Source organism: Sander vitreus, chromosome 8, assembly GCF_031162955.1.
Source record: "Sander vitreus isolate 19-12246 chromosome 8, sanVit1, whole genome shotgun sequence".
Taxonomy (NCBI): domain Eukaryota; kingdom Metazoa; phylum Chordata; class Actinopteri; order Perciformes; family Percidae; genus Sander; species Sander vitreus.
Window position 1 is genome coordinate 28,728,991 of NC_135862.1, and position 25,643 is coordinate 28,754,633.

Here is a 25,643-nt window from a genome sequence, read left to right on the forward strand (position 1 = left end):
CTACAGCACATTAACAGCAGATTCACCAAAGTACTGGGTAAATATCTCTGGGTGGGCTTGATAAAACTGTCCAAGTAGGCGCTTTTTCTCCTTGGCAGATCTCTTGGTGTCCAGGTGGATGCTGTTTAGCATAATCCACAGTTCCTGGTTGGTGGTCTTCTTTGTAGAGTCAGCGCAAGTCCTGCTGGAGACACGCTGACAGAACGTGAAGCCTGAAGGACAGAAAAGAAAAACTAGTTTTAAAAAGGGAGGGAAGAGTTCAAATTAACTGCCACAATCATGAACATTGCATTAAGGCCCAAACGGAATCTGCTTGTTATTATTGTTTTATAGTTTTCAGCAGTGATCCAGATTTAAATCTACAGAATTTAGCGGACAGTTTTTTTGCTTGTAGTGGAGATTTGTTAACATTCTGAGTTTAATTTTATTTATTTTTTAATCTGCAGAAAATTCTGCGGAAAATTTTGCGTCTGCAGATTCAGTGTGGCCCTGGTTATTAGTTGTGGCCACTCAGGGGCAACACAATGTTAACACATGATTTCTAAGGGTGTTAAGTGTGGCCACTTACAAATCCAGCAGAAATGGAGCAACATTAGCATTCAATTTAAGTTTCTGCCCACTCGACAAATGTATGGTCAATATTTACTTTGCTTTCAGCTCTGTTTTGTGTCCACCATCCTCTGATGGGAATATGTAGCTCTATACCTGCTAAATACTCCACTCTGTAAAGCAGCTAGTTGCTAACCTTGTCTGCCGTTTGGTGTTGGGCAGGTTTATCAGAACGTATTTGAGATTGATAAGAGGCCATAAGAGTAAACAAAAACTAGCTGTAAAAATTAAACAATGAGCTAAAAGACACTAAGACACTCCACAGAGCTGAGGAGAACTGTAGGGTCCCGTGTTAATTCTCTGTGGGTGCATCACGCGACCCCTGTCACATTTGATCTGTTGGAATATGAAAACATTGGTTAGTGTAGCTTTTAAGCAAGGCTGTGTAACATTTAATATAATAAATGACACATTCTCTCTTTTACAAATTGAATTTAACTCATACACAATACACCTTTCCTTAATTCAGCACAGGGATGTTACGGTTATAACCGTACTGGGTCTGGTGTGACCAGTAGCTCATGGTGGCTAATGTTGGCTAAAGTTAGCAGACTTTAGATACGCTGCAGTGAAACTGACATTACTGAACACGTTGGCTGACTTGTGTTAAGTGTTACACTACATTTTACCATTTACTTTATCTTGTAATTGTGTCACTCACTGTTTAATAAGTCACATAAAAGCAGTTTGTTTTAGTCAGGACATGGGCTAAGGAAGCAATCTTAAATATCCTGTATTTATGAAGTGGACACTTTATCAGTTAGCTGCTCAAAAATGTATCATCAGATTGGGGTCGATTGGCCCAATATATGAAAGTGTAAAATATTGTGACATAATTTTGATAATCTTCCATTTTCTATGAATAAAGTTGATTTCCAATAGTTTGTGATTTTTAAAAATGTGATGAATTAATAGTAACTTTTAACTTGAGGCAGCAGTGACTACAGCAGTCTACAGCTTACAGCAGAGCCTTTTGAAGGATCCACCTGCTGTAGAAAAATATTCAAAATATTCAACAAACAATGTTATGCCAAGAAGAACATTGCCTGCAGAATTGCCTGTGTCAACCAGTGTAAAAAGTAAGAGATCATGACAGATACAAATGAAACAGTGTCCCCCCCAAGTGTTCTGTAACTAGACACATGGTGGTATAGAGCTCAACAGCGGGTTCCGGAAGTAAAAATACAATGCAATTTCTCCATTGACAAATTGTATAAGCCATAAATCGGAACCGTCGATGGTAGACTTAAAACCAGCTACGACATGACTAAGCGATTGTATATGCTCATATAGATGCCAAAAGTTCATGGGGCACCAACCGTGTTTTGAAATAAGTACTCCATTACCCACAATCCTGAACAATCCCACAGTGATGCCTCTGATTGGTGGAACTCATGCTGGTGAGGAGGGGGGGCTGCACCTCCTGCGTCACCATGAAAAATTTGCCTAAATGAAAAAAAAAAAAAAGACTGTTTGTGTAGTGTTCAATGTTATCTGTCTTGTTAGTTTTTATTCCCCATTGAAGTGCCACAAAAATCTTACGTTTGTATTTTTGATGCGTTTTGAGGTGAATTTTCAGGGTAAGACGGAGTGGGGAGAGGGATGGAGGAAGGGGAGGCATTCAACAGTGCGGCGCTGCACTTCAAGTGACACAAGCGCTTGTGCTGGTTGAGATTGCTGTTATAGCCTCATTTCACTCGGGGAAAAATGTCAAAAAGACAACAAAGTTTGATTAACTTTTTCAAATACGCTGGCCAGTCGGATCCCAAACAAGGAACAAATGTTTCTGCCAATCAAGAATGTGGAGACCACGGTGGGTTTTTTGGTTAATTTAATAGTCCGATGGATAATTGCTGCTTGTGAAAACGATTGTTACAGTGTAGTTTATTTTTTTTTACATTTCGCACCAATGCAGAGGGCATGTTGTGAAATAAAAATAAACCTTGCCCTAATGTACACACAGCGTTGTTTAGGTTTTTTTTAGTCAGAAGCTACGTAGCCAGTGTAATTTTTTTTTTATAACGTTACCTCCAACCCCCGATTTTGACTCGCCGGATCCACCCCCTCTCTGCGCTCCGGGACCTCCCACTTTACAAATTAAGCACTGAAGCTAACGTTAGTTTAGCTAACAGCTAATTTGGCTAACTGCTAGCTGACAGCTTGATTCAGTCTAAAATAACATTAACTCAAACTAAACACTGGGTAAAGCAGGCTACAGCTGACTATAGTTTATAGTCAGCTATTTATGTTACTATTTATGTTATATAGTTTAACGGTTATTTTCAGGTCTTATTTTGAGGGTCTTTTAAAGTTATTACATGCCGTCTCAGATAGCGGTTAGCCGAATTAACTGTCAGCTAAACTAACGTAGCTTCCTTTATTCATGGTGTGCGGTGGTTTATGGGATGAGTAGTTCCTTCGCTCGATAATGAAACTAGGCCATGTACACAGTCTTGTACCTTTGACTTTTTTTTGATTTTCTGTTAGTTTTTTCCGTCGAAATTGTAGGTTGTATGCTTATGAGTCACGTCGTAGCTGGTTAGCCTAAGGCATGGTCTAAAACTCTTTATCAATGGGAGAAATGAATGGGAAATTTACTTCTGGAACCCAAGGTCTCTCGAAGGAGGGGCGGGACTGTTGAGCGCTATTGCAGTCATTTACCAGTCACATCAGGCTGCTTTCCCTGTACGAGACTGGCCAGCTTGTCACTCACTCCTTTGTGCAGAGCCCCTGGTATCTGGAACAAAGAAAATAAAATCTTGGTGGAAAATTATTTACTGGCAGAAAATGGTTTGGGGATAAAATTACACTTGAGAAATTTCAATTTAAGTTTCCACTTATCCTTTTTACTGAAGCCCACACAAATGTCTGAGAAAGCATTTTCTATGGCTGTCCCGAATATCACTTTTGGGGCTTCAAAGCTAGTGGGATTACTATTTCTAATTTCATGGGCTATTTATAATTTTTGGGGTAATGCATATAATAATAATAATAATAATAATAATAATAATAATAATAATAATAGAAGCAATCGAATACTGATTTGGGCATCGATTACCATGGCAATGATCGAAGCTTTGAAGCATTAGGGTCAGCCCAAGCATTTTCTAAACTATATTTTGCAACTCAATTTGAGAAATTTGTTCCTGTGAAAACAGTTGCATAATGTCATCTGTGCCTCTGGAGCTTTGTCAAGTCTGAGAAACCCAGATGACATCATAGTGATGTCATCAGGGTTACCTAGGCTCAGCTTTAGGCTCGGGGCTACACATTTTTAACAGGCTTTGTTACACATTGCGGGCGTGGAGTTTAAAAAACATGCAAGGAGTGCCTAGGAAAAATGATATTCAGTTGCATTATGGGAGCTTTACCCATTTTAGGCATTACAAGTTAGGATATCACAACCTTTTAAATTTGGAGTATTCTTTTTTTAGGCATGCTAGCGGTGTGACTCTAGGGATGGCAATGCTGGGACTGCCGGCCGACTCGGTCTAACACTTTGGTCCAGACTGAAATCTCAAAGCTATCAAAAGGTCCAATATGTAATATATTTACTGTAATAAATCCAAAAATGACCACAATGCATCATCAGATATTAAGGAAACATGCTAAGTTGAAATACTATCTTTTCTGACAACAATGCTAATGCCAGTATTTTCTCCTTTTGAAATTTCCGTTCCGTGATGGAATTTCTGTTTGTGTTTTGGCCTGTTTGTTGTTATCAACTGCCCAGTTTGTCAGCCAGGCCGGGTTGCCAGATATACCTGTAAAAACGTAAACCCAGCGTGCTACAGCTGTAAGGTTAGTACAGCCATAAAAGCAACAAACAAAAGAACAGGATCAACAGAGATTGATTTTACCCGACAAAAAAAACGGCATATTTGTAATAGTTGCGTGACCAGAGACGTAACAAACCCGTCTGAGAAAATATTGGAGATGCATTTGAAAGATGGAGACAGTTTAGAGACTATAAGGACACAGAGTTGGCCAATTTCCTCTTGAACAGGTAAGCATTAGCTTCAGGCTAATTTATCACAGCTACTAGGGATGGGCATTTTATGTCATTTCAACATTTGTGTAGCTACTCACATTAAATTATATAGCTAGAGTACCTGAGTTGGTTACTCGCAAAAACAATTGAGACACAGCCAGTGAAGTGATCCCAACTGGTCCTGGCTAACGCCGCCATGCTAACCCTGCTAACTGCTAACGTGAGCAGAGGACCAGGCAAGCAGCCATGGCGGTTTACAACGTGTAGCCTGTTCAGTGGCTGTAGCTGACAACGGTGAGTTATTTGAAGCCAAGAGAGGGGGGCTGTAAATCGGAGACCTTGAGTTTGCAGTGTTTAGCGATTGTTGCCGTAATTCTAAGCCAATAAAGTGTGTTCAGTCGTGGAAAAGGATGGCAAGGTAGTGGTATTTTTAGTGGTTCCTATCGTAATTCTAAGCCGAGGAAGTGTGTCTGTCTGGCGTGTGGAGAGGATGGCGAGGTTGTGGGATTTTTAGCAGTTCCTATGGTAATTCTAAGCCGAAAAAGTGCGTCTGTCAGTTGGGTACAGAGCTCCACGTGAGCACGGGCTTTTATGACTGTCAATATAGCCATCTAACGTTAGCTACTCCGCTGTGCTGTGGAGTAATGTCTGGCTATGTGAGACAAGCGTCTAGCAACATTGTTGTGGATGCTCCGGTCTCAGCCTGGCAACCAATGTGAACTTCCAGTCTGGGGAGGAGGGGGCGGGGGAGATGACTCTCTCCAGTATTTTGAATTTGTACTGCAGTAACTATTTTAAACACTAGCTGTCAGTATTACATATTGCACCTTTAAATTACTATAAAATGATACCTGCTGAACATCAGCGCTTTAGCATTGTCAATGTGAGCATGTTAGCATGCTGATGTTAACATTTAGCTCAAAGCACCACTCTACAGAGACGCTAGCATAGCTGTAGACTCTTAGGTGACCAAAACCACTTCCCTGTTCCCTGATTCACTACTCTCGCTATATAATATACACTGTGTGCTATACTGTTTAATCTATAGGGAGCAGTAAACTGAGATTTCTGACATTTATGATTCATCGTCATTTTTAAAATCACTGACAGATGTGGAGTCACAACTGTAGTTTTTGTATCTAAATGTGATGCACTGCATTGTGTTATTGTTAGCAGAATGTAGTGTAAATGCAATGGACACTACTTTTTATTCCATTGTGGGAATTCATCAGGGCACAAGAGCAGAAGTATAATGTATCCATCCACCAAAGCAAATTTCTTGTAAGTGTTACTTACTTGGCAATAAACCCTTTTCTGATTCTAATTATTCTGACATTCCCTTACCTTAAAAATGTCCTTTATGTTGCTGAGTATGAAGACCACCATCAGGTCCTCTTTCTCTTTTGAAAGAACCCTGCTGTAGAGTATTGCCCTCGAGAAGGACCTCTTCACTGCCTGTCTGTTCTCCATCTACATATTCCGCAGTACAACTTTAATGTCAAATTACAGAAAAAACAGGTTGCACAGTTTTGGAAAAACAAGCCCTCTATTTTACATGCTTCTTACTTCTCTAGCTAAAGACAGGTGGAAAAGTGGTGCCACGGTGATGACTTTCAACTTTCAGACATTATTTTCTTGGACATTTTAATAATGCATTATCCAACACTCGATTTAGTCTCCAACTCTTACCTCCTTGTCCAGTTTTATCCTTTGCGGGTCAGCTGCCAGAGCCATGAATGTAAGCAGCTTGAGCAGCTCATCTCTGCAGCCAGAAGGCAGCAACTTCAGGCACAACTGCAGAGCTTCAAGAGCTATGTCCAATTTAGCATTCACTGGGAAGGCAAGAGACACACACTAATTTGATATAAAAGGGTTAATGCCCGATACCAGAACCGTGTGACCCGCAGCCAATTCCTGATATTGGACACCTGGAAGGTGGTTAACCGGCTCATACCATGGTCAATTGCACACAAAAAATGTAAGACCATTAATTTATATTTTCATGAGTTTATCAATCAAAATATAAAGTTATTTCAAATAAGTAATTTGTTTCCTTGGTAACACCGGAGGCTTTGACTTATACCGGGAAAATTTATTCCAATCCCATGAGTTTCTTATGCAATGCAAACGTTGTTCACTGCTCCAGGAAATAGGACAGATCTTAGATCTGACCTGGCAACAGATTTCTAGTCCGCTCGGCTCAAAACTCTTTGGCTCAGCCAAAGCCTGTCTACGGAAAGCCTTTTCACTCCCTATTTAGCCCCATTGTACCGAATTTGGTTGCAGTTCCAACAGAGTTCCACTGGGGGTGATCGCAGGCGAGTGCAAAAAGAATGGGACTCTATGGAGCTAGACCTCTAAATTTGTCTCTTTCGCCCGATTGCCGTTGAGAAAGCTCAGATTTGATTGTAGTTTTTGCAAGTTCAACATGGATTATAGGTCGAAAGTTGAATCAACAAGCACTTATGTCCTTTCGATTTCTTACAGTTCTTACAGTTTAGTCGTCGTTGTCCATAACACGCTAGCATTCTGCTAATGAATGCTGATTGGTCAGTGAAGGACTGATTACGACCAGAGATCCCGCTTGACGGCATCCGAAGCGGAAGCAGAATGTCAGAGTGAATATTTCGGCATGGTCTTTAAAACATTAGCAAACCTCTTTCTAGCACGTATATTGACAGGGAGTGCGTAACCTGTCAGCTGTGTTGTCGATGCCTCGAGAAAACAAAGGAAGTGACTCAGAGCTTGCCGTAAAGCAGTTTCTCCGGCCGTATGATGTGTATGACGTCATTGACATTTTAAAAGGCTTTTTAGAACAAAAAAGCGACTTTAAAAAAATCTAACACCCCAGCAGTGTATATTTTCTTTGCCTCCCCTTTCGAATGCAACATTCAAATTACTAGACAAAAAATTATGTCCTGAGAAAAGTGGATTTTGAGGGGTATAGTATATAGTATCGAGAGTATACTAGTATACAGTAACTTCTTCCCTTATTAGAAATTCTTTGACTCAGCTATGAGCCCGACATTAGCCAGCTAACAAGCTAGCAAGCTATCTTGCAAGCTAACTGCTAGCAAGATTTAAAGTAAATAACATTGCATACGGTTGACAATCAGTGAATATAATTTGACAATAAGATTTAACAACAAGACAAGCTAGCTATCCAGCCATGTTAATGTTGCCAAATCAATATCAAGACTTTTACAACAAATTATCAACAAGTGTACTGTCAGCCACAGCCTGAAGTAGCTTGTTGAACAGCGACTGGGATGAAAGATGATCGCTGTGAAACAGTAAAAGTAAGTTCAGAGGGGCAATGCAATTATTTCTTGCAGCTTGTGTGTTAGCGCCATTCTGTGGTGTTCAGAGGACGAGGCACTGTCATTTCCACACTCAGTGTTGGAAATAACATGTTTACATTTTTATTTTTCATTTAAAATGTAGTACATTAATTTAGAATGGTAAACAATCAGTTTCACTGGAACTCCTTTACTAGGGGTCCAACATCACTTTTTTTATGGACATCCTGCAGCCAATCAGAATCAAGTATTCACCCAGACCATGGTGTAATGAAGTTAAAATGGAATGGGGGCAACTTGGGTAGGGAAACAGGCTTGGTTGCGATCCCTGGTTTGTTTTTGCTAGGACAGTGTTAATCTAAATATGCAAAAAAAAACAAAAAAAAACTGTGGTTTCTTGTGAGAAACCACAGTTTCTAAAGTCACAATCCTAGTTATTACCCAGCAGGTCAGTGATGGCTGTGTAGATGTCAGTCATGTGCTGGGGCAGCAGTGGAGGTCTGTCTGCGTGGCTGTAATGTTTCACCAGGGTCCCATACAGCAGCAGCTTACATTGGACCAAACCCCTCTGGGAGAGAGGAGGCTGCTCATCACTGTTGTTGACTGGGGTGGACACAGACCTCAGAGACTGCACTGAAGCCAGAAATACAGAAATTAAAATGTATATTGTAATATTGTTAACAATGGCAGTTGTATGCTTCCAACACAAACCTGACACACAGTATTAAACCTAACAAACATTTCTTTAGAGCTGACACGATTAGACTGTAAAAAACGCATATACATATTGTATTTCTAAAAGTGAGGACACCAAACACAATCAGGTAGTGGCACTAGCCTTTGTGAGACACCAGTTTCTTGCCTTGCTCTTGAAGGCCAACCCCCCCATTGTGATACTCGTCCAAGCACTTGCCTCGATCTTGTGAACTGCTACCAGCTGGCACTTGCTCACAACTGTCCTGATCTTGCGGGAAACAGTGCGGCAGCTCCCTGCTCAGCTCCACCACTGGCTGATCAGGGAGGAAGTCCAGACAGTCCAGAGCTGCACAGATCCACTCATCCTCCCTGAGGGATAATCAAAAAAGATTTTTTCATTAAATTAAAGATACTATATCTTTATATACGCTATATATTTGATTGAAACTACTCTAATGTCTGCACTGTAAATATGAAGCTACCCCCAGCTGCTAGTTAACTTAGCTTAGCACAAAGACTGGAAATGGGGAAACCACTAATGTGGTTCTGTCTTATATTTTTTTAATGTTTGAAAGAAGTGATAACATGGAATGCAGGCATACTTTTTTAATCCAATATTTTGGATAACAATAACATTTGCATTAATAGCAATCGCCTGAGGAACCAGTAACAGATGTATGGAAAATATAAATATGCAGCACAGTATTGCAGCTTAGATCGCTAATTAGTGTTAAGTAAGCAGCAAATAATTAAAGCCATACATACTGAGAGTCCCTGAAGGCCCTGATGATCTGCCTGTCCAGGTGGTTACTGCTGTAGATCAGGTCTGGGTTACTGTGAGCCAACAGGTTAATTAGGGGAGGGGATGGGGTCTGGCTGCATTGAAGCACCCCTTCCAGCAGGGGGAGCTCCACCAGGTTTAACAGCCTGAGTAGAGTCTGCTCCTGCCATACCTCTTTTACCACTGGGGAGTGGAGCAAGACAACAAATAATATTAATCATACTGTACTGTTGTATGGTTTTCTATTCCAAGGGAAACAGGATTTTTTTTAAATAAAACAGATCTGCCTCTTAAAATTCAATGGAACTCAACCCTGGTAGTAACCGAATATACCCTTAACACTGCAGACATTTAGACTTGTCATAGTAGGAAAAGCACAGGTGAAATTAACAATGATTCAGTTCCATTGAGAGTCCCAGTAAGTTATTCCAGTAAGCCAGCATGCAATACCAGGGGCTCCATAAGTGGAATGCAACCATCAGTAATGCTATTAAATGCACCTGTGCTTTTCCTACTATGATTATGTCAAAACTTCTGCTGTGAAAAATGTCTATTTGAAAGAGTTATTTCTTTCATTTTTTCTCTTTGGTCCTACTAAGGGGGTTTTCTTGCCTTTCACTCAGTGTATGTTGAGAGAGGCTCAAAGCCCTGTGACCATGAGTAAGTTTGTAACATTAGGAGAAAAAAAATATTAAAATAATTAATTTATGCTTTAACAGAGGAAAAGTGGCACAACAGGAAGAAATACACACATGCTGACATTAGTGTCTTACATGATTGTGGTAAAACAGTGTCAGTCTGCACTCTGCTGGGACTCACACTGTCCACCAGAGACTCCAGTGACAGGCTGGCAGTGGCAGGAGTGTCCAGTTGGTTGGCTTTTATGGATGCCTGAGTACATTTGACAGGGGTGGACATCTGAACATGTGAGCCAGTGGGACATGTCTGCGCTTCCTGCCTGGAATGCAAAACAGAGACAGCTGAGAGCTTATGCTGGTGACATAATAAAAAAAAAAAAAAAGGGACTTCTTGTAGAGATTTTGCCACATATTTATAGTGTCTGCTCTCCCTTTAATATCTCTGCTTGTATTAGACATTGTGGGCAATGTTCCAAATCAATCAACCGGACTGTTTAATGGCAACTTTAGATTTACAGGGTTTTGCATCAATGTGATTAAGTACTTGTATTTGTCAGGTATTCAATTTACTTGACAAAAAGAAAAAACATTCATATCTGTTAATTTTCAAATCTTTAAAAGGGGAACTGATAAATTGCCTTTTAAAATCTAAAAAATGGTGGAGGTGTGGAGTTAGAAAGAAGTGAGCTAATCAGACCCACTCCTCATCTCTTGCTTGAGGCTACTGGCTCTAGCTACATTAGCCGTTACTAGCATCACACACACACACACACACACACACACACACACACACACACACACACACACACACACACACACACACACACACACACACACACACACACACACACACACACACACACACACACACACACACACACACACACACACACACACACACACACACACACACACACACACACACACCTACCTCCAGCTAATCTGTTGGTGATTGTGTTGCATTGTGGGTAATGTGGGTGCCAGATTTTGACAAGGAAGAAGAATTTAAAAGAATAAAAAAAAAAAGACGTCTCTGGTTCTGCTGCACAGATTTTTTTCCCCTTTGAAACTGTCCATCGTTGAATCTGACAATATTATAGTGCAATGCTAAATCGGTGAAGTACTCTTTTAAATGTCTTTTAATAGACTTTCCAGAAAATGTAAATCATGGTATATACTTTTATGATATAAAATGCTGTATACCGTGATCAAAGATTGTATTCATATTCCCCACACATACACACATTTACTGAGCAGTTTACTGAGTACACAGACAATTTTTGTGTGAGTTTGCAGAGACTGTATGAGATAGGTTTAACTATATGGTTATTGCGGAGGCTGTAGTTAGTGGTGGTGTTGTATTGAACTGCATTATATTCTGTTTTTTTAATGTAGAGTACCTGTCTGAAGGAGCACTGCAGAAGAGTCTTTGGATCCCTTTCACAAGCAAACTTCTTTCCAACTCATCGACTGAAGGAGAACACACACCTACAAACCTGCGTGTAAAAAAAGGCACCATGTTAACACATTCACAGCCATTGTGAAAACATTTTAACTGCAGAAAAAAAACAGTTAACTTGATGAGTATGTTTGTGTGTATAACCTGTAAAGTGCACTCTTGCTGTCCTGAAACACAGCTTGCTTCTTGTCTTTGCCAAACACTTTGGTACCCACTGCCTCAAACACATTGCAGTCCAACAGAGCCTGGCACACACACACCACTTTGTCCCGTGACACATTGGCACCTTACATTTTAACCAAGCAGAAAGAGGAAATGGCAATTTGTTGAATGTCTTTTGGTTCATAAATAAAAAGAAAAAAATTATGAGATAGCTTGAGTCAAATGGAACCCTTAAATGGAAAACCGAGGCAAATATTTTATGTAAAACTTAACACAGAATGCTACCATATATCAAATCCACTGCCCAACAGCATGCACACGCACACACACCCTCAAAGACTTTGACACAGCTGATGTGTTCTGCCACCACATCAACAGCCTCTGAGCCGGGGAAACAGTCATTGTGAGACTTAAGGTGGACTCGTCGACGTTTCACTGTCACAGAAGACCTGAGGTGGGAGATGAGGCCACTCCAAATGGAGGGAGACTGGACTGGTTTACTGGCCACTCCATGAGCTAAGACAAAAGGCACAGAGAAAATCAAAATGGTCATATTTTACACATGACCTCTGCAGGGTTGGAGTAGGCTAGAGATAAATAGAAGGGTGTATAGAACAATCCGAGAGATGACAAAGCATGGAGAAGAGGAAAGGCTTGTGGAGGAATATGAATGACAGACAGTCGAACTAACTACTTCAGCAGCGGTGAACTGGGGTTGCTTGTTAATAAGTGAGGATTGACCAACAACTTAAGTACATTTTATTGCGTTTAGTTTATCGTAGTTGGCCAAGATAAAATGAACTAATCAGACACATGAACAGGCCTCCATGATCTGCAGAAGTCCAAACACCTCGTTGAAATGCGGTTTGATTAACATACCTTGAGGAGGCACACACAGTTTTTCTGCAAGGTTTAGCGCCGCGGCTCTTTCTTTTATTGAAGCCATGTATAGCCTACCAAATGATGGAAAAGCCGAGGAATAAGCTCGTTTCTTTAGTTAATAAAAGGTAGGTGGACACGCAGGAGAAAGCAACCAGTGAAACAAACAACGTCCAAGCAGAAGCAGTATGTACAAGTTTACTATTTAACCGCTAGATGGCACAAACGGCTAAGTCACACCGTGACAGGAGTTTAATGGATCTATTTGTAGCCTACATAGGCATACCGCCAAAGATTCTCCAGGTCCACTATGTTGACATGATGTGTTCATATTACACGCTGAAACAACAAATCCTAGGAATACAGATTATTAATGAATAGGAAATGGGCACAGATCGGACTCTACAATCCAAAGCCTATTTGTAGGCTTGCCAGCTCTGTGCTGTGGCTACAAAGGACGAGAAAAACATTTAATGCCAAAAATGTAAAGAGCACTGCCTGAAACCTGAAACCTTTTTACATAATTTAAATCAGTTAATTCATTTGTGCAATTTTACCTATTAGTAGGCAACAATAATAGATGTAGATATATGAATGTGTATTCATATCTTGTGTGTGTTTGGACTATTTCAACCATTTCATTTGTGTTTTGAACAATTTTCTGTGTCCTATATGCCAATAGAAAACCATCAAAGGTAGTCTACTCAGTAGCAGGTGAGCTTCTTTTGATCGCATGGCATCATTTCGCTGTCACTTGCTCCAATAGCATTCACACACTACTATTGGCCAAGCGTCCATGCTTACGCAAGGTAACTCGATTTGTACAGGTCCTATCCTGACCAATCGGCTATCCTAACCTTAACCACTCGAGGTCAATGTCTGACACCCCCCCAACCAATCGAGCTGCTTTGTAGGGCGTGGCCATAGTAGGATTCGTAAATACGCAACCACCAAAGGTAATGTATCAGCGTCAACAAACCACAATTTTACCAGACTAATTCACTTTAAACAACAAACGTTTTGATTCATAGGGACATTAACATATTTTTAACACTATTACCTTAAAATTGAATGGACAAACTAGCGTTATCTTATTTTTTGGTTTACGTTAGCAATATGGAGGATCATGCTAGCTGACGTTTGTTACAGTTAGCTAGCATTAAGTTAGCTTTTGGTGTTATGTTAGGCTAAAGTTTTGGCTAATTTTAAAGTCTGGTGGTAATTCCAATAGAACACTGCATTGTAATGAACTTTTCTTTAATTTCAGTCATAACTTAGTTGATTTAAGTCAAAGTAAAAAAGCCTTACACTAAGCAAATGTATTTGGAATATAATACATTCTGACTAAAAAAGGGGTTAGCTTAGGGGTTATCATTAGCTAAAGCTGTTAATTGGCACTTGGAAACAGTCTAAAAAGTAACTTTCACTGTCTCACTCCTTTTTAAAAGAAAAAGTTTGCATTTTCACTATCTCTTTAAATAAAAAGATAACATTTTTAATGTCTTGGTCATTTTAAAGAAAAAGTTGGCATTTATAAATAGCTTGCTATTTTGCCTTTAGTTGCAATATAGCCAGGGAATGGAGCAGTATAGTCTTTATTGATAAATTGTCAAAAACCTGGTAACATTACTGTCATTTAAACTCAAGCGTTCAATTAGGCCTTTTTCACAGCAGACATTTTAAATGCTCTTACTAGGAAAAGGGGAAAAGCACAGGTGTTCCTAATAACATTAAGATGCATGTCCCAGTAAGCCATGATTTTGTGACAGTGAGCCATCATGCACAACACTAGGACCCTGTAATTGAAGCAGCTAAATAAAATACAGCCATCATTCAATTTGTTTTTTACACCGGTGCTTTCCCTTCTGTGATGTGATAAATTGTCTTAAAGGCCTATTGTAGTACACTTTAACACTAGTCTTGCAGTAGTTTAGTTACTGAATTGCTGTTAGCTGTAATGTGAATACTACAATCGCATGGCTGTGGTTTAACTTTCTTTTCTTCAGTGAATTACAGAACAGTAGCTAACATAACTCACCACAAGCTACAGACAGCATGTTGCTTGATAGAAATGTTCCCATTTAATGGAGGCAGTTCTTTTAATTTGTCTTTTCATGGCTTAGAGATGGTGGTTAATACCTGCTCAACTGAATCACAGGAAAAGCAAATAAAGACATTGTTGTCTATTCCCTCACTCCCAGTCACATAGACATTCACAGTATGCACATAAGACACACAAACACTATCGCTTTGACACACTAACACACGTTTGCACATCCCCTCCCTCCTAAACCTGGGGTCACACTGTCATTTTATGATAGTAGCCAATTCTAGCAGGGATCATTTAATTCTCCAACATGATTGATACCAGTACAGGTTAAATGGGAGAAAAGGTCTGTTCTATTAAGAGATCAGTGGCTAGTGGAGACCTCCCACTTAAATAGTAATATTTTCCCTTAAGTGTGTGTTTGCGTGTGTGTGTCACTCACTCAGTTTCTTGGTTATTTTGAGGGGACAGAGACAGTTTCAGAGAACCATCCACCGGTCAAATTAAATAACCTAGATAATTTAAAAAGCATTGACAGTGCAATTTGTCTATTCAGTGTTATTGCCTTGACCCCTATTAGTGTCAATGGGCTGTTTCATTTGAACCTAGATGGCTTATCAAGGTGTTATCTTCTCACTGCAATGGAAGTGGTGTAAAACAAAGACAGAAAAAACCATAATGGTCTTTTCAAAGCCATTAGCTTAGATTGTAGTGATTGAAAAACATTACGAGGCTTTAATGTGCTAGCATGTTATTTCTAATAAAATCATTTAGCAGTAAATATTGCAGATGAGGAAGTAATTATAAGCATATGGGTGGAAAAGCAGAGTGTTACTGCTTATTAAACAGCCAATTCTTCTTTTTTTTTTTTTTTGATTAACAGACAGTAGAGGGGACCTTGGCCTGCCCTGAAACAACTCGATGGATCTCAGTGCTGACTCCGGGACACTCCCCTCCCACACCACTGTAAGTTACTACTTCTGACAGTAGAGGACAAAGCAAAGCAAATTCATAAACTGATTTGTTTATTTATTTATTTTTGGTAAGATTTCAACTAAAAACATTTGCTATAAATAATTCCTGGGTATTGTATCTGTCTCAGTTTTGTTCTCAGAAACAAATCATGGAATATTTTCTATATGTTTCCTGACATTAAGCTGCAGGACACCTGCAGTAATTACATGCCAATGAATCATGAATCACTCATTCAAGTTGTTTAACTGTTAGCTCTTTGTTAAAAAAAAACCTCTTTCAATCTTTCTTATTGTGTGCAGGAGGAAATTACTTTCTTGAACATGCACTGTCTTTGTCCTACAGCCTCATAATATAGCCTAATTGTGTATCTTAGAATTGCCCATTAATAAGTATTTGAATAGGTAAATTATAAGCATACATTTTTCTTATGTAGGTAGGAGGACCTGTGTTGGAGCAGGAGCTGTCTCTGCCTAACGCTCAATGTCAAGCAGAAAGTGGAGGCACCATCTTACTACAGTTGTTGGAATTTAAAACCCATCTACTTGAGGCTGTAGAGGAGCTGCATATTCGGAGGGTATAGTAGCAATTGTAACATTTGCCATATGTGTGTGGCTTTTCATATTGATGCAGGATTGACAAAAGATCTCTTTCGATTAAGATTTCCAGTACTATTACTATTGTAAGGGCACAAAGTTTTTTATGTTTGTAGAACCAGCAGGTGTTGGGCTTTTTTATGCATGGTCTTTTGATGTCACAATCTAAAGCAGTGATTGAACCCTTGTAGCTTGTAATCCCTTGAAACGATGCAGTGTATCACAGGTTGCATATTTACACTGGTTGTAGAGTTCACCAAAAACAGATTTTTCCCTTGTTTTATTAATAATTAATGGAGGTACAATTTACTCATAATTCACAAGAAAAAGTTAGGTTAGAGAAAAGTATGTATAAATTAAACGTAATGATTTTGTAGCAGGAATATGTTTTCTTGTATCTTTTCTTTAGCATTTTGTTAATCATCTTGCAACCACTAAAATCTATCTTGTGACCCTTTTTGTTATAGTTCCGACCCCAGTTTGGGATCCACTGATCCATAGAAAATATATATACTACCGTATATTTACTTATATTGTTCAAGCAGTTACTGAAACTGAGCTATGGTATATAGAAGGTACACTGTAAAAGAAATCCTATAGGAATTGAGTAAAATCCACTAATCTTTTCTCATCAACTTCAATGAAAATATATACGTTTTATTAATTTCAAGTTAATCCAACTTAAATTTTCTTAAAGTCTTTTGACTTAAAATGATGAGTTGAATAAATGTATAGAACAGATGGGTTAGGTACATGTAATTCTGAGTGTACAGTCAACTAATTGAATTAAGTTTCTAAAGAAACATGATCAGCACATGACCATTCTTTGTATAGCTTGAAGAACACATATGGAAACTTGCTGTGTGTCTTTTAATACATGTCAAATGAAGTCATCAGTGTTTATTTCCTTAACAATGAAAAATGCGACATAAAGAAGACTAGTATCAAATTCCGTCCCTACCCCCTTACGTACACATAGTTTAATAAGTCCAGCAGCAGCCGTCTCGCTTATCGTCTTTGTGCTAACTGGTACAAAGTGGCTCCAACAGGAGCAGCTGCAGTTGTTCTTCGTGCCAAATGAAGAATTGACTTTTCACACTGAGAACATGTAAATAGAAAGCAAATCATACTGTAACATTTTAACTTCATTACACTAGTTGTCTTAAGTTAACTTAACTCAGTTGGTTTTACATTTCCAAAACTCATAAGATGACTTCAAACCAATTATTCAACCTTAGTTCAGTTAACACATTTTTAAGGCAGCTTAAAATGATTTACAGTGTAGCTCTAAAAGAAATGTCAAATTATGTCTTCCTCTGCATCGCATCACTATTTACTGAGTAGAACTTAGACACTAATGGCTCTCTGTTTGGTTAAAGAGCAGTGTGATTTCATAGAAGAAGTAGGGGAGTTGGTATTAAAGTGTCCTAGAGAGAACCAGCTTCCCCTTTCAGCTATCTGGATAAGAGGCACATTGCGTCAAGATGGGGTCACATAAGCCGTTAGACCCCTGACCAATACGTGGAAAGTAAATTTGTTTGTAAAAGTAACAAAAATAAATAATAATGCAATCTACCCTCCAGCAAGTGCTTTCAACCTGACAACACATTGCGAGTGTGCTTAAAGGTTAGGCGAGCAAAAATGGGATGATGGTCATTTGTTGCCATTTAGTTTTTATTGTTATAGTCATGTTAACTGGGACACGAGCATAAGATGGTATATCAGTCTGATCCTCCTCAGGCACTGCTGTTATCAAAGTAGCACTTTGTAGTTGTGGCGTTTATGGGGTGGAGAGGTTAAGAAGCTAGAGGATGTCATGATGGTGCCGGACATTCTTGAGCAGGTCAAATTCCATGGGTTTGTTTTCTTTTCTTTTTTAAATACAGTACAACTCACTGCTTTAGTTGGTGAGAATGTGCTATACTTAACCCTAAATGGAAAAGGACTACATGTATGAAATTTTTTTGTCAAAGATGAGTACATATGACATTTAGTGTGAGATAAGAAGCTTTTTACAATAGTCAAATAAATACTAATTATTCTAATTGAAATATAAATGAAAACTTACATTGCCTTACATTGACTTATCACAATAACATATATAGGCTACTTGAAAACTTTAGCTTTGTCTAACTTCTTCCAACTAGACTATTAAATAAGCTATAACCTTTTCATGCCCAGATACTTGTTTTTTTAATGCCCAGTAAAAAGCATCTATTCAGTAAAGAGACAGCAATAAAACAGTAAAGAGATGAAAAGCTAATGGCAAATATATTATGTTAAGTCATGAATTTTAATACAATAAGCAAAATCAAATATTATGAGATATTGTTTAGACAAATACAAATGAAAAGGTTTTATTGCCCTCAGCTCTAAGTTGATCCGCAGTTGCCGACTTTGATTTACATGGACTACCAGGCTTAAACACACACACACACACATACACACGCACACATACAAAATAAGGATTCCTCAGTGGAAAAATAACAGCTTCATCTCCTTTTTTTAAGTGCAGTGCCACGCTGGTAGCATAGTTTAATTGGAACTTATAAAATAAACTCAGTGAGTTAACCAGCTCCCACATGCACATAAAAAGTCCCATGGATGTAGAGAGCAATTGACTTTTACCTGCCTTCTCCCAGGGAAGAGGGAGGATAGGGATGACTTTCCACAAATATCACCTCCCCTCTAATGTTCCTCTTTCTGCTATGTGTGGTTCTACAAAAGATACGGAGGAATGAACCAGGAAAACATACTGCAGTTTGCAGTTTTGGCTCAACTCCAGAGAGTTATCTGCACACAGAATTGAAGAGATAACACATTTTTAGCCAATACCATGCCTGCTAAGATCGCATTGTACCAGCCATCACCCCATCTAAATTTACTGTCTTATTTCATTAAGCAGGCATCACCAAGTTGTCTGTGTGTCTAATTGTGAATTATTTCTTACTCAGTATGTGTGATTGTTCCTTGGATGGTTGAGTATCAGCTGTAAATGATGCCTTTCCATGTTACAGGATGCAGAGACACGCTTTGAGGATCAGATCAATAAACTGGCATTGGAGAAACAGGAGCTGGACTGGGAGAAGGTACAGCTGGGCCTAGCAGTCATTACATCAACATCTTTAATATCTCTATGTTGGTACTTAGAAATATGGACATTCACAAAAGATCATACATACCCATATTCTTATTTTAAAATAATTAATTTTGATATTTTATACTTCATTAATCATCATCAATTGTTTTGATTGATTAAGTATTTTCCTGTTTGACAGGAATCCCTACAACATCAAATTGAAACATTGGCAAACCAGCACACAGAGTCACTCATCAATGTTAAAAAGCAGGTATGTTTTTACTGTTTGGTTAAAGTTTTTATATACTGTATCTAAAAAAAGACTCAACAATTCATTAAAACCTTCTGAAGATTTCCTTTTTTTTTTCTTCAAGCTTCAGGCAAAAATAAGAAACATTGAGGAGGAGAAGGTATGAAGGTCTTATTCCTAAAAACGTCAACAAGATACTCAGAGCATTTTATTCAATTAATGTTTTTAGTGCAGTAGTACATTCACTCATCTCATTTGCATAATCTTGGCCCTTTGAGTGAATTCTTTTGTGCTGTGATTTGGTATTTATTTCTTTTTTGACACTCACAATAATAATCTAATATTTCAGGGGAAATACCAGGTCAGTGCTGAGTTAAAGGATAAGGAGATTAACAACCTGAAAGAAGAGCTGAAGACGCTTCAGGTACGGAGATGTGCAACACTCACAGCCTCTTCTCTCAGTCTCTATCACACACACACACACACACACACACACACACACACACACACACACACACACACACACACACACACACACACACACACCAGCACTCCCAGTCAATTGCCCTCTGTTTTTCTGTCTCTCGTTCTTTCTTTAAAATCAGAATAATTTGATTTATTTTTTACCAATAAACTGTTTAAAGAGATAAGTAAATAACGAAAGCTCATGCCCAACCACTGTCAAAGGCTTAGGGCGTTAGGCATAGGCCTGACTCAGTCTGGCTCCCAGAGTGTTCGTCTTCAGGCTTGACACCACAGACCTGATATACAGCCATCCCCACGGTCCGCTGCACTTTAACAACCCAGCCATATTACAGAGACAATAGAGACTGTTTTTGATATTCTATCTGGGAGACCCTGACTGTGTTGTTTGGCTAAAGTGAGGCCCAGTTGTGTTAATTCTTGTGACATGGTCTGGTGGGTTCCTTTTTAATTTAACACATTTTCACATCAGTGGCAGCTTGGATTGAAGTGATTTAATTGCCATACCTTGACAATCTGCTAAATTACAAATTTGAGCTCCAGTGGAACAGTATGGTTCAATTAACCCTTAATAAATCTAAATAATTCATCATAGCAGTGTATTTCAATCTCAATAAATAACCTGGTTGATGAATATCTATAGAAATATAGTTCAGTATTTACTAGAACAATTAAAGTGTCATTTTTACTTTACATTTTTTAATCTCTACTGCTCAGTAAGCAAGCATCTCATTGCGTTTCTTTTTGAAAAAAAAACCTTGGACCTTTGTAGGTAGTGTTCTCTGTTTGTTCTCCAGTTTACAGTACAATACACTTTTATAACACCTTACACAGTTAACTGTTTAAGGATGCTCAGGATTAGCAATGACAATAAAGCAAAATGTGCCATAACTACAGCCAGCAGATGGATGTGCTTAACACTCTTTCAGCAGGTAGGCTAACTCAGCAGTGAGCACACAGCAGTTTCTATATAAACAATAAAAAATAATAGAGCCTTATACAAATAGGTCTTTCATAACTGCTCACAAAAAACTATTACTGGTAGTCACAGGCTGCTGTAAACAAACACCAGTCTCACTGTCTTCATCAAAGAGTCCAGTCAAGACAGTAAAAAAGCTCAGCTATGGTGAGAAATGTTGAAACGGAACGTCAGTAGAGTTAAGTACAGTATCCCCGCTAATCACACAGTACAGTAGGGCGGGACAAGGTAGAACACTCTGTTGTGACACGCCTCGGCAGTCGGCATCTGGCCACATTTCTAAATAAAAGCATAGGGCCTCTACTAATAATATATATATAAAAAAAATCAGATTTTATGCAAGTAAATATGTTAGAAACAATGCATCTGCGATTTCATCCTAAATTGTATCAGGTGCACACTTTTTTTTAATCGATGCACTTGCATCATGCACTCTTATCTTGGCACACCAATGCAAATTGGTGAATCTTACCATTCCTAGTATTTCTAAGTCTCAAAATCAAACAAATGAGGGAAGGAAAACTGCCCACAACTGCACTAATAGAAAAGGCAAATGTAATCTTTATATACAATGCAGTTATAGACCCTCTTGATTTACAACATTTCAGCATTTATTAATAATTAACCATATTTTTTGGAAGGTTATTGATTAATCCTTGTAGACATGAAGTGTATTTTGGAACAGTCATATTACCCTCTAAAATTAGCATAAATTGCTGCTGTCTCAAATAATTGGTTGTCTTTGTAAGCAGGCTGGCAGACGTAGACAGTGCTTCTCAATCTGACCCCTTTAACACATTAAACAAAAACATTGGAAAAACCTATATGGTTGTAGGTTTGTGGAAGACTCAGGTGTGTATATTTGGCGTTTGTTTAGGGGTCCTACCTCAAGGAAATGTTTTGTTTTTCAATAAAACAAAAAAGCAATGTCACCTCATTTGGACCATTATTATTACCATATCGGTGTCTAAAACGATGGAAAAGCTAGAGCAGATAATAAATTAATAACACTCAAAAAGCTTAAAGACTTGCTAAAGAAGTCCACTACAACTACAATCATTAGATCTGAAAAAAGTAATTTGGTTAGTTTTGATGCGCACATTGATTTTACATTTATTCGGCTGCGGTGCTGCCACCTAAGTCTTATAATAATAATGAGGGACAACCCTGATCTAATTGCATCCAGAGGCATTTTAGTCTACACCATTGATAACACACCTTGGAAATCTAAAATGAACTGAGAGGTTCTAGACTAATACACATTTGCAAATTAGTGTTGGGATGCCACACTGACAAAACAATTTTGCCTCAAGGTTAGCTGATTTAAAATGTTTTATTACGATTAATCGCATGATTGTCCATAGTTAACTCGCGATTAATCATAAATGAATCGCACATTTTTGTTTTTAATGCTCTTATCAACATGGGAGCGGACAAATATACTTTCCTTATGCAAATGTTTAGTATTATTGCAACAATCCAAAACCTGACAAATACTGTCGAGAATATTCACCAGAATAACCTCAAAGTTACTACATGCTCAAAAAATATGTATAGCAAACTTAAGCCAGTCAAGCAACAACAGATGGGCACATATGACACATATGACATCTAGCGTAGCCTGCTTTTGGTGAGGGGGAGGCGGGTTTCCTGCATCAGCCATATGCTTGGCCAACAAATGGTATTTGAGACTCAACGTACTCCGGTGGTAACTCAGTTCACATCGACAATACATGCAAATAACTTAAGACTTATTGGAGAACCATCTTGAAGGGCTTTGAAACTGAACTGGCCATTCAAAAGACCCTTTTCTTTATCCATTCTGCTCAAGGAGGTTTGTTTCTGCTAACCATGCACAATGTTACTGCTACTGCATCGCTTCCTGATTTCCTAAACTACGGAGCGGCCCGAGGCCCAAATTACAGAACGCACATGCATTAATCTTGCGTCAAAAAATGTGGGTGTGTGTATAAATATGTGGCATCTTGATTTATTGTGTACACAAATGGGTAAATGTGCAGAAACTCTTGCTTTTTTTTTAAGCTTCACTCAAATTAAGCCACAATGTTTGGATCATCAGAGTTGATTTTCTTTTACTTATGTTTCACAGTTACTGAAGTACAACTTCGAGAAGAAATCAAGTGAGCTGGTAAGTAAGGATTTTCTACTTTCTATACAAATTGTAGACAGAGGATGGGAGTGAGGAAAAATTGAAAGAGGAGGATAAGGGAATGGTGCTAAGGAGGGATAGGTTTAGAGGGAAGAGCTTATCAGAAGTAACGGATAGGGAGTGTGTGACACTTTGAACTGCCAGCACAGCAGAGAAAATATCTCTATTAAAATGTTTTATAACTGGGCCTCGCTCGGTTTAACCTTCTTCACATAACTGGCTCAGCAGAGTGAGAGGGAGTTGAAGTGAGCTAGTGTATTGGAGAGAGGGATAGGAGGGAGTGAGAATGAGAGCAAAGGAAGAATTGAGTGGGAAAACAAAAGTGAAGTAAAGAATCTGCTCAGCTTAATACAGACAATCAAACTATAATGGCAGTTTGAAGAGCGATAAAGCGCTCTGAGGCGTGTATTGAGTTGATTCCTTTATCCCACAAAAAAGACAATCCCTTGACATCGGTTTCCCCTGTAACAGTATGCTATATCTATCAAAATGTACCACTGCCATTAGCCTCCTTGTTTTGTGCCTGCCTTTTCAACTGAGCAACCTACATGGAGCATGCTTCTTTTTTAAAGGCTAACTCCTTTCCTTAAGGAAAACGTTGACATTTTTTGGCTGGGATTTAACCTGTCTGTGCGCTGACTACAGACCAGCCAGCAGCCAATTAGTTTAGCTTGACAGAAAGACAGTGGGAAACAGCTATCCAAAGTTACAACAAATCAGCCCACCAGAACCTTTAAAGCTCACTAATTTCCATTTTATATCTTGTTTTTTAATTCATACAAAAAACCGAAGTGTGAAAATGACAAGTTTGGATTTTACAGGATGTTTTTTGCTAGACAATTGCTTGGCGGTGATTAACTGGAGCCTTGACATCACTTTAGTAGGTGGATTCTTTTGGACCTTTGGACAAAGCCAGGCTACAGGGTTTTCGCGTGGTCTTAAATTTCAAAATCAAAATTTAAGGCCTTAAAAAGTCATAAATTTGCTGAAATATTGGGTCTAGGTCTTAAATTAATTTTAAACAGGTCTTAATTTCCCTAGGTCCATGTAACACTACCTCTAATGCTCATTGGAATGCTCTCGCAGCGCTTAAAAATGTTTTTTTTTTTCTTTTTTCGCCGTAGCGCAGAGATCGACAAGTGGCTGATGGGCAGCCACTCTGGTACATAGCTCATTACAGCAGCATGTGCCGGTGGCTGATTGCCTATGCCACTGTGACAGTGGCATAAACCGATCCACTGGCGGCACTGGCCGCTCATTAATAGGCCTGGCAAACTCGATTGTTTTTAAAGATTTGGGTTATTCTGAGTCACTCACTAAACTGATCTGGGTTGTGCGAGTCACTTGAGTCAGTATTGCTAAATCGCAAAGGAAACTCAGTCCTGCTCACCACCTCATGCAGCTGCTCACAGGAGAGCCATTTAGTAGGGGTGTGCAAAAAAATCGATTCACATTCGAATCGCGATTCAAGCTCTACCGATTCAAAATCGATTCATAGAATCCAAAAATCTATTCCTTTTTTAAAATTATTATTATTTTTTTTTTTAATTGTATGTCTACTGCAATCACATGGGAAAAGTAACTACATTTACATACTGTGAGTCGTTTTTTTAATCAAGAATCGTTTTTGAATCGAAAATTGATTTTTGAATCAAATCTTGAGCCTGAAAATCGATATCGAATCATGACATTTTCTGAATCGTGCACCTCTACCATTTAGTCTCGGGAAAGAAAGCATTTTGAGCCAGACTGTTTATTTATTGTCTTAACTAGTGTAGCCTAAGCAATATATAGGCTTTCAATGTAGACCTAGAAACAGGAACGGAGAAATGCCCGCAGTGAATAAATTATAATTTTTTTTTTTTTTTTTTAAATTGATCAACCTAATTTTGATATGCTACATCTATACACCAAATGTTATTTCAGAAGTGAAAGAATGGCTTTTGTTGTGGATTTGCTTGACTCGAGGAGAAACTAAACTCCCTTGTCTGCTACAGCCACTCATGACAACGTAGCCGGCTGATTCGCGCAACTCATGAGTCATAATGACTGCTCTGTCATAATGACTCATAAGTCCCATGGTCTGCGAGCTTGCAATGTTTCCGGCTCTGAGTCTGCGGGTCAGGAAGTTCCTATAACCTGTCTCAGACTGTCTCTGCTCACTCAGTCGCTTGAGTTGACTTGTGGAGTTGCGGTTGCCTATGAAATTGTAAGTTATAAAGCTTTTGGCAGCTGAGATGGCTAGGACTAGTAGTAGCTAATGTTGCAAGAGGTTTGTGTGTGGTGCTGTTATCATTTTAGATTGAATTGTAGTAGGACTCAACTGATCCGAGTTAATGATACTAGAGACTCGCAACTCATGAGTTAATTTAAAGACACGGATGAAAGATCTGAGTGAGTCACGACTCAAAGTAAACAGGTTTACTCACTACACTGACCTGTGCCAGTTGTGTTCCACCGGCACACCGTTTAACGGCATGTGAACGTGGTAACTTTAGGCAACTGTTAGTGACAAACTGACTGTGTTAAGTCATTTAATATATGCTTGCAGAT

General features: G+C 38.8%; 2 protein-coding genes across 2 annotated transcripts in view; one reads left to right on the forward strand and one right to left on the reverse strand.

Moving 5' to 3' along the window:
- On the reverse strand, window positions 1-12,581 carry LOC144521602 (DEP domain-containing protein 7-like). Its single transcript, XM_078256157.1, has 12 exons — window positions 12,515-12,581; window positions 11,966-12,151; window positions 11,618-11,759; window positions 11,415-11,510; window positions 10,150-10,334; window positions 9,361-9,559; window positions 8,813-8,964; window positions 8,341-8,532; window positions 6,290-6,432; window positions 5,945-6,070; window positions 3,271-3,346; window positions 1-212 (listed from the first exon to the last, which is right to left on the reverse strand). Exons 1-12 carry the CDS (start codon window positions 12,579-12,581, stop codon window positions 1-3), a joined length of 1,776 nt encoding a protein of 591 aa, XP_078112283.1.
- Window positions 12,582-15,482: 2,901 nt separating this feature from the next.
- Window positions 15,483-25,643, forward strand: part of ccdc73 (coiled-coil domain containing 73) — a 28,209-nt gene continuing 18,048 nt past the window's right edge. The window contains exons 1-6 of the mRNA XM_078258060.1: window positions 15,483-15,527; window positions 15,970-16,110; window positions 19,147-19,218; window positions 19,808-19,882; window positions 23,031-23,069; window positions 25,165-25,299. Coding sequence (XP_078114186.1) covers window positions 15,483-15,527; window positions 15,970-16,110; window positions 19,147-19,218; window positions 19,808-19,882; window positions 23,031-23,069; window positions 25,165-25,299 — 507 coding nt within the window. The remainder of the gene's footprint in view (window positions 15,528-15,969; window positions 16,111-19,146; window positions 19,219-19,807; window positions 19,883-23,030; window positions 23,070-25,164; window positions 25,300-25,643) is intronic.

What these genes read in the sequence shown, in the direction of transcription:
- LOC144521602 (XM_078256157.1), bottom strand. Translation starts at nt 12,581, where the DNA reads ATGGCTTCAATAAAAGAAAGAGCCGCGGCGCTAAACCTTGCAGAAAAA. An exon ending in CTGTGTCAAAGTCTTTGAGG is followed by an intron (nt 11,760 to 11,965) that starts GTGTGTGTGCGT and finishes TTAAAATGTAAG; the next exon opens with GTGCCAATGTGTCACGGGAC. An exon ending in TAGCAGTTCACAAGATCGAG is followed by an intron (nt 8,533 to 8,812) that starts GCAAGTGCTTGG and finishes TTCTGGCTTCAG; the next exon opens with TGCAGTCTCTGAGGTCTGTG.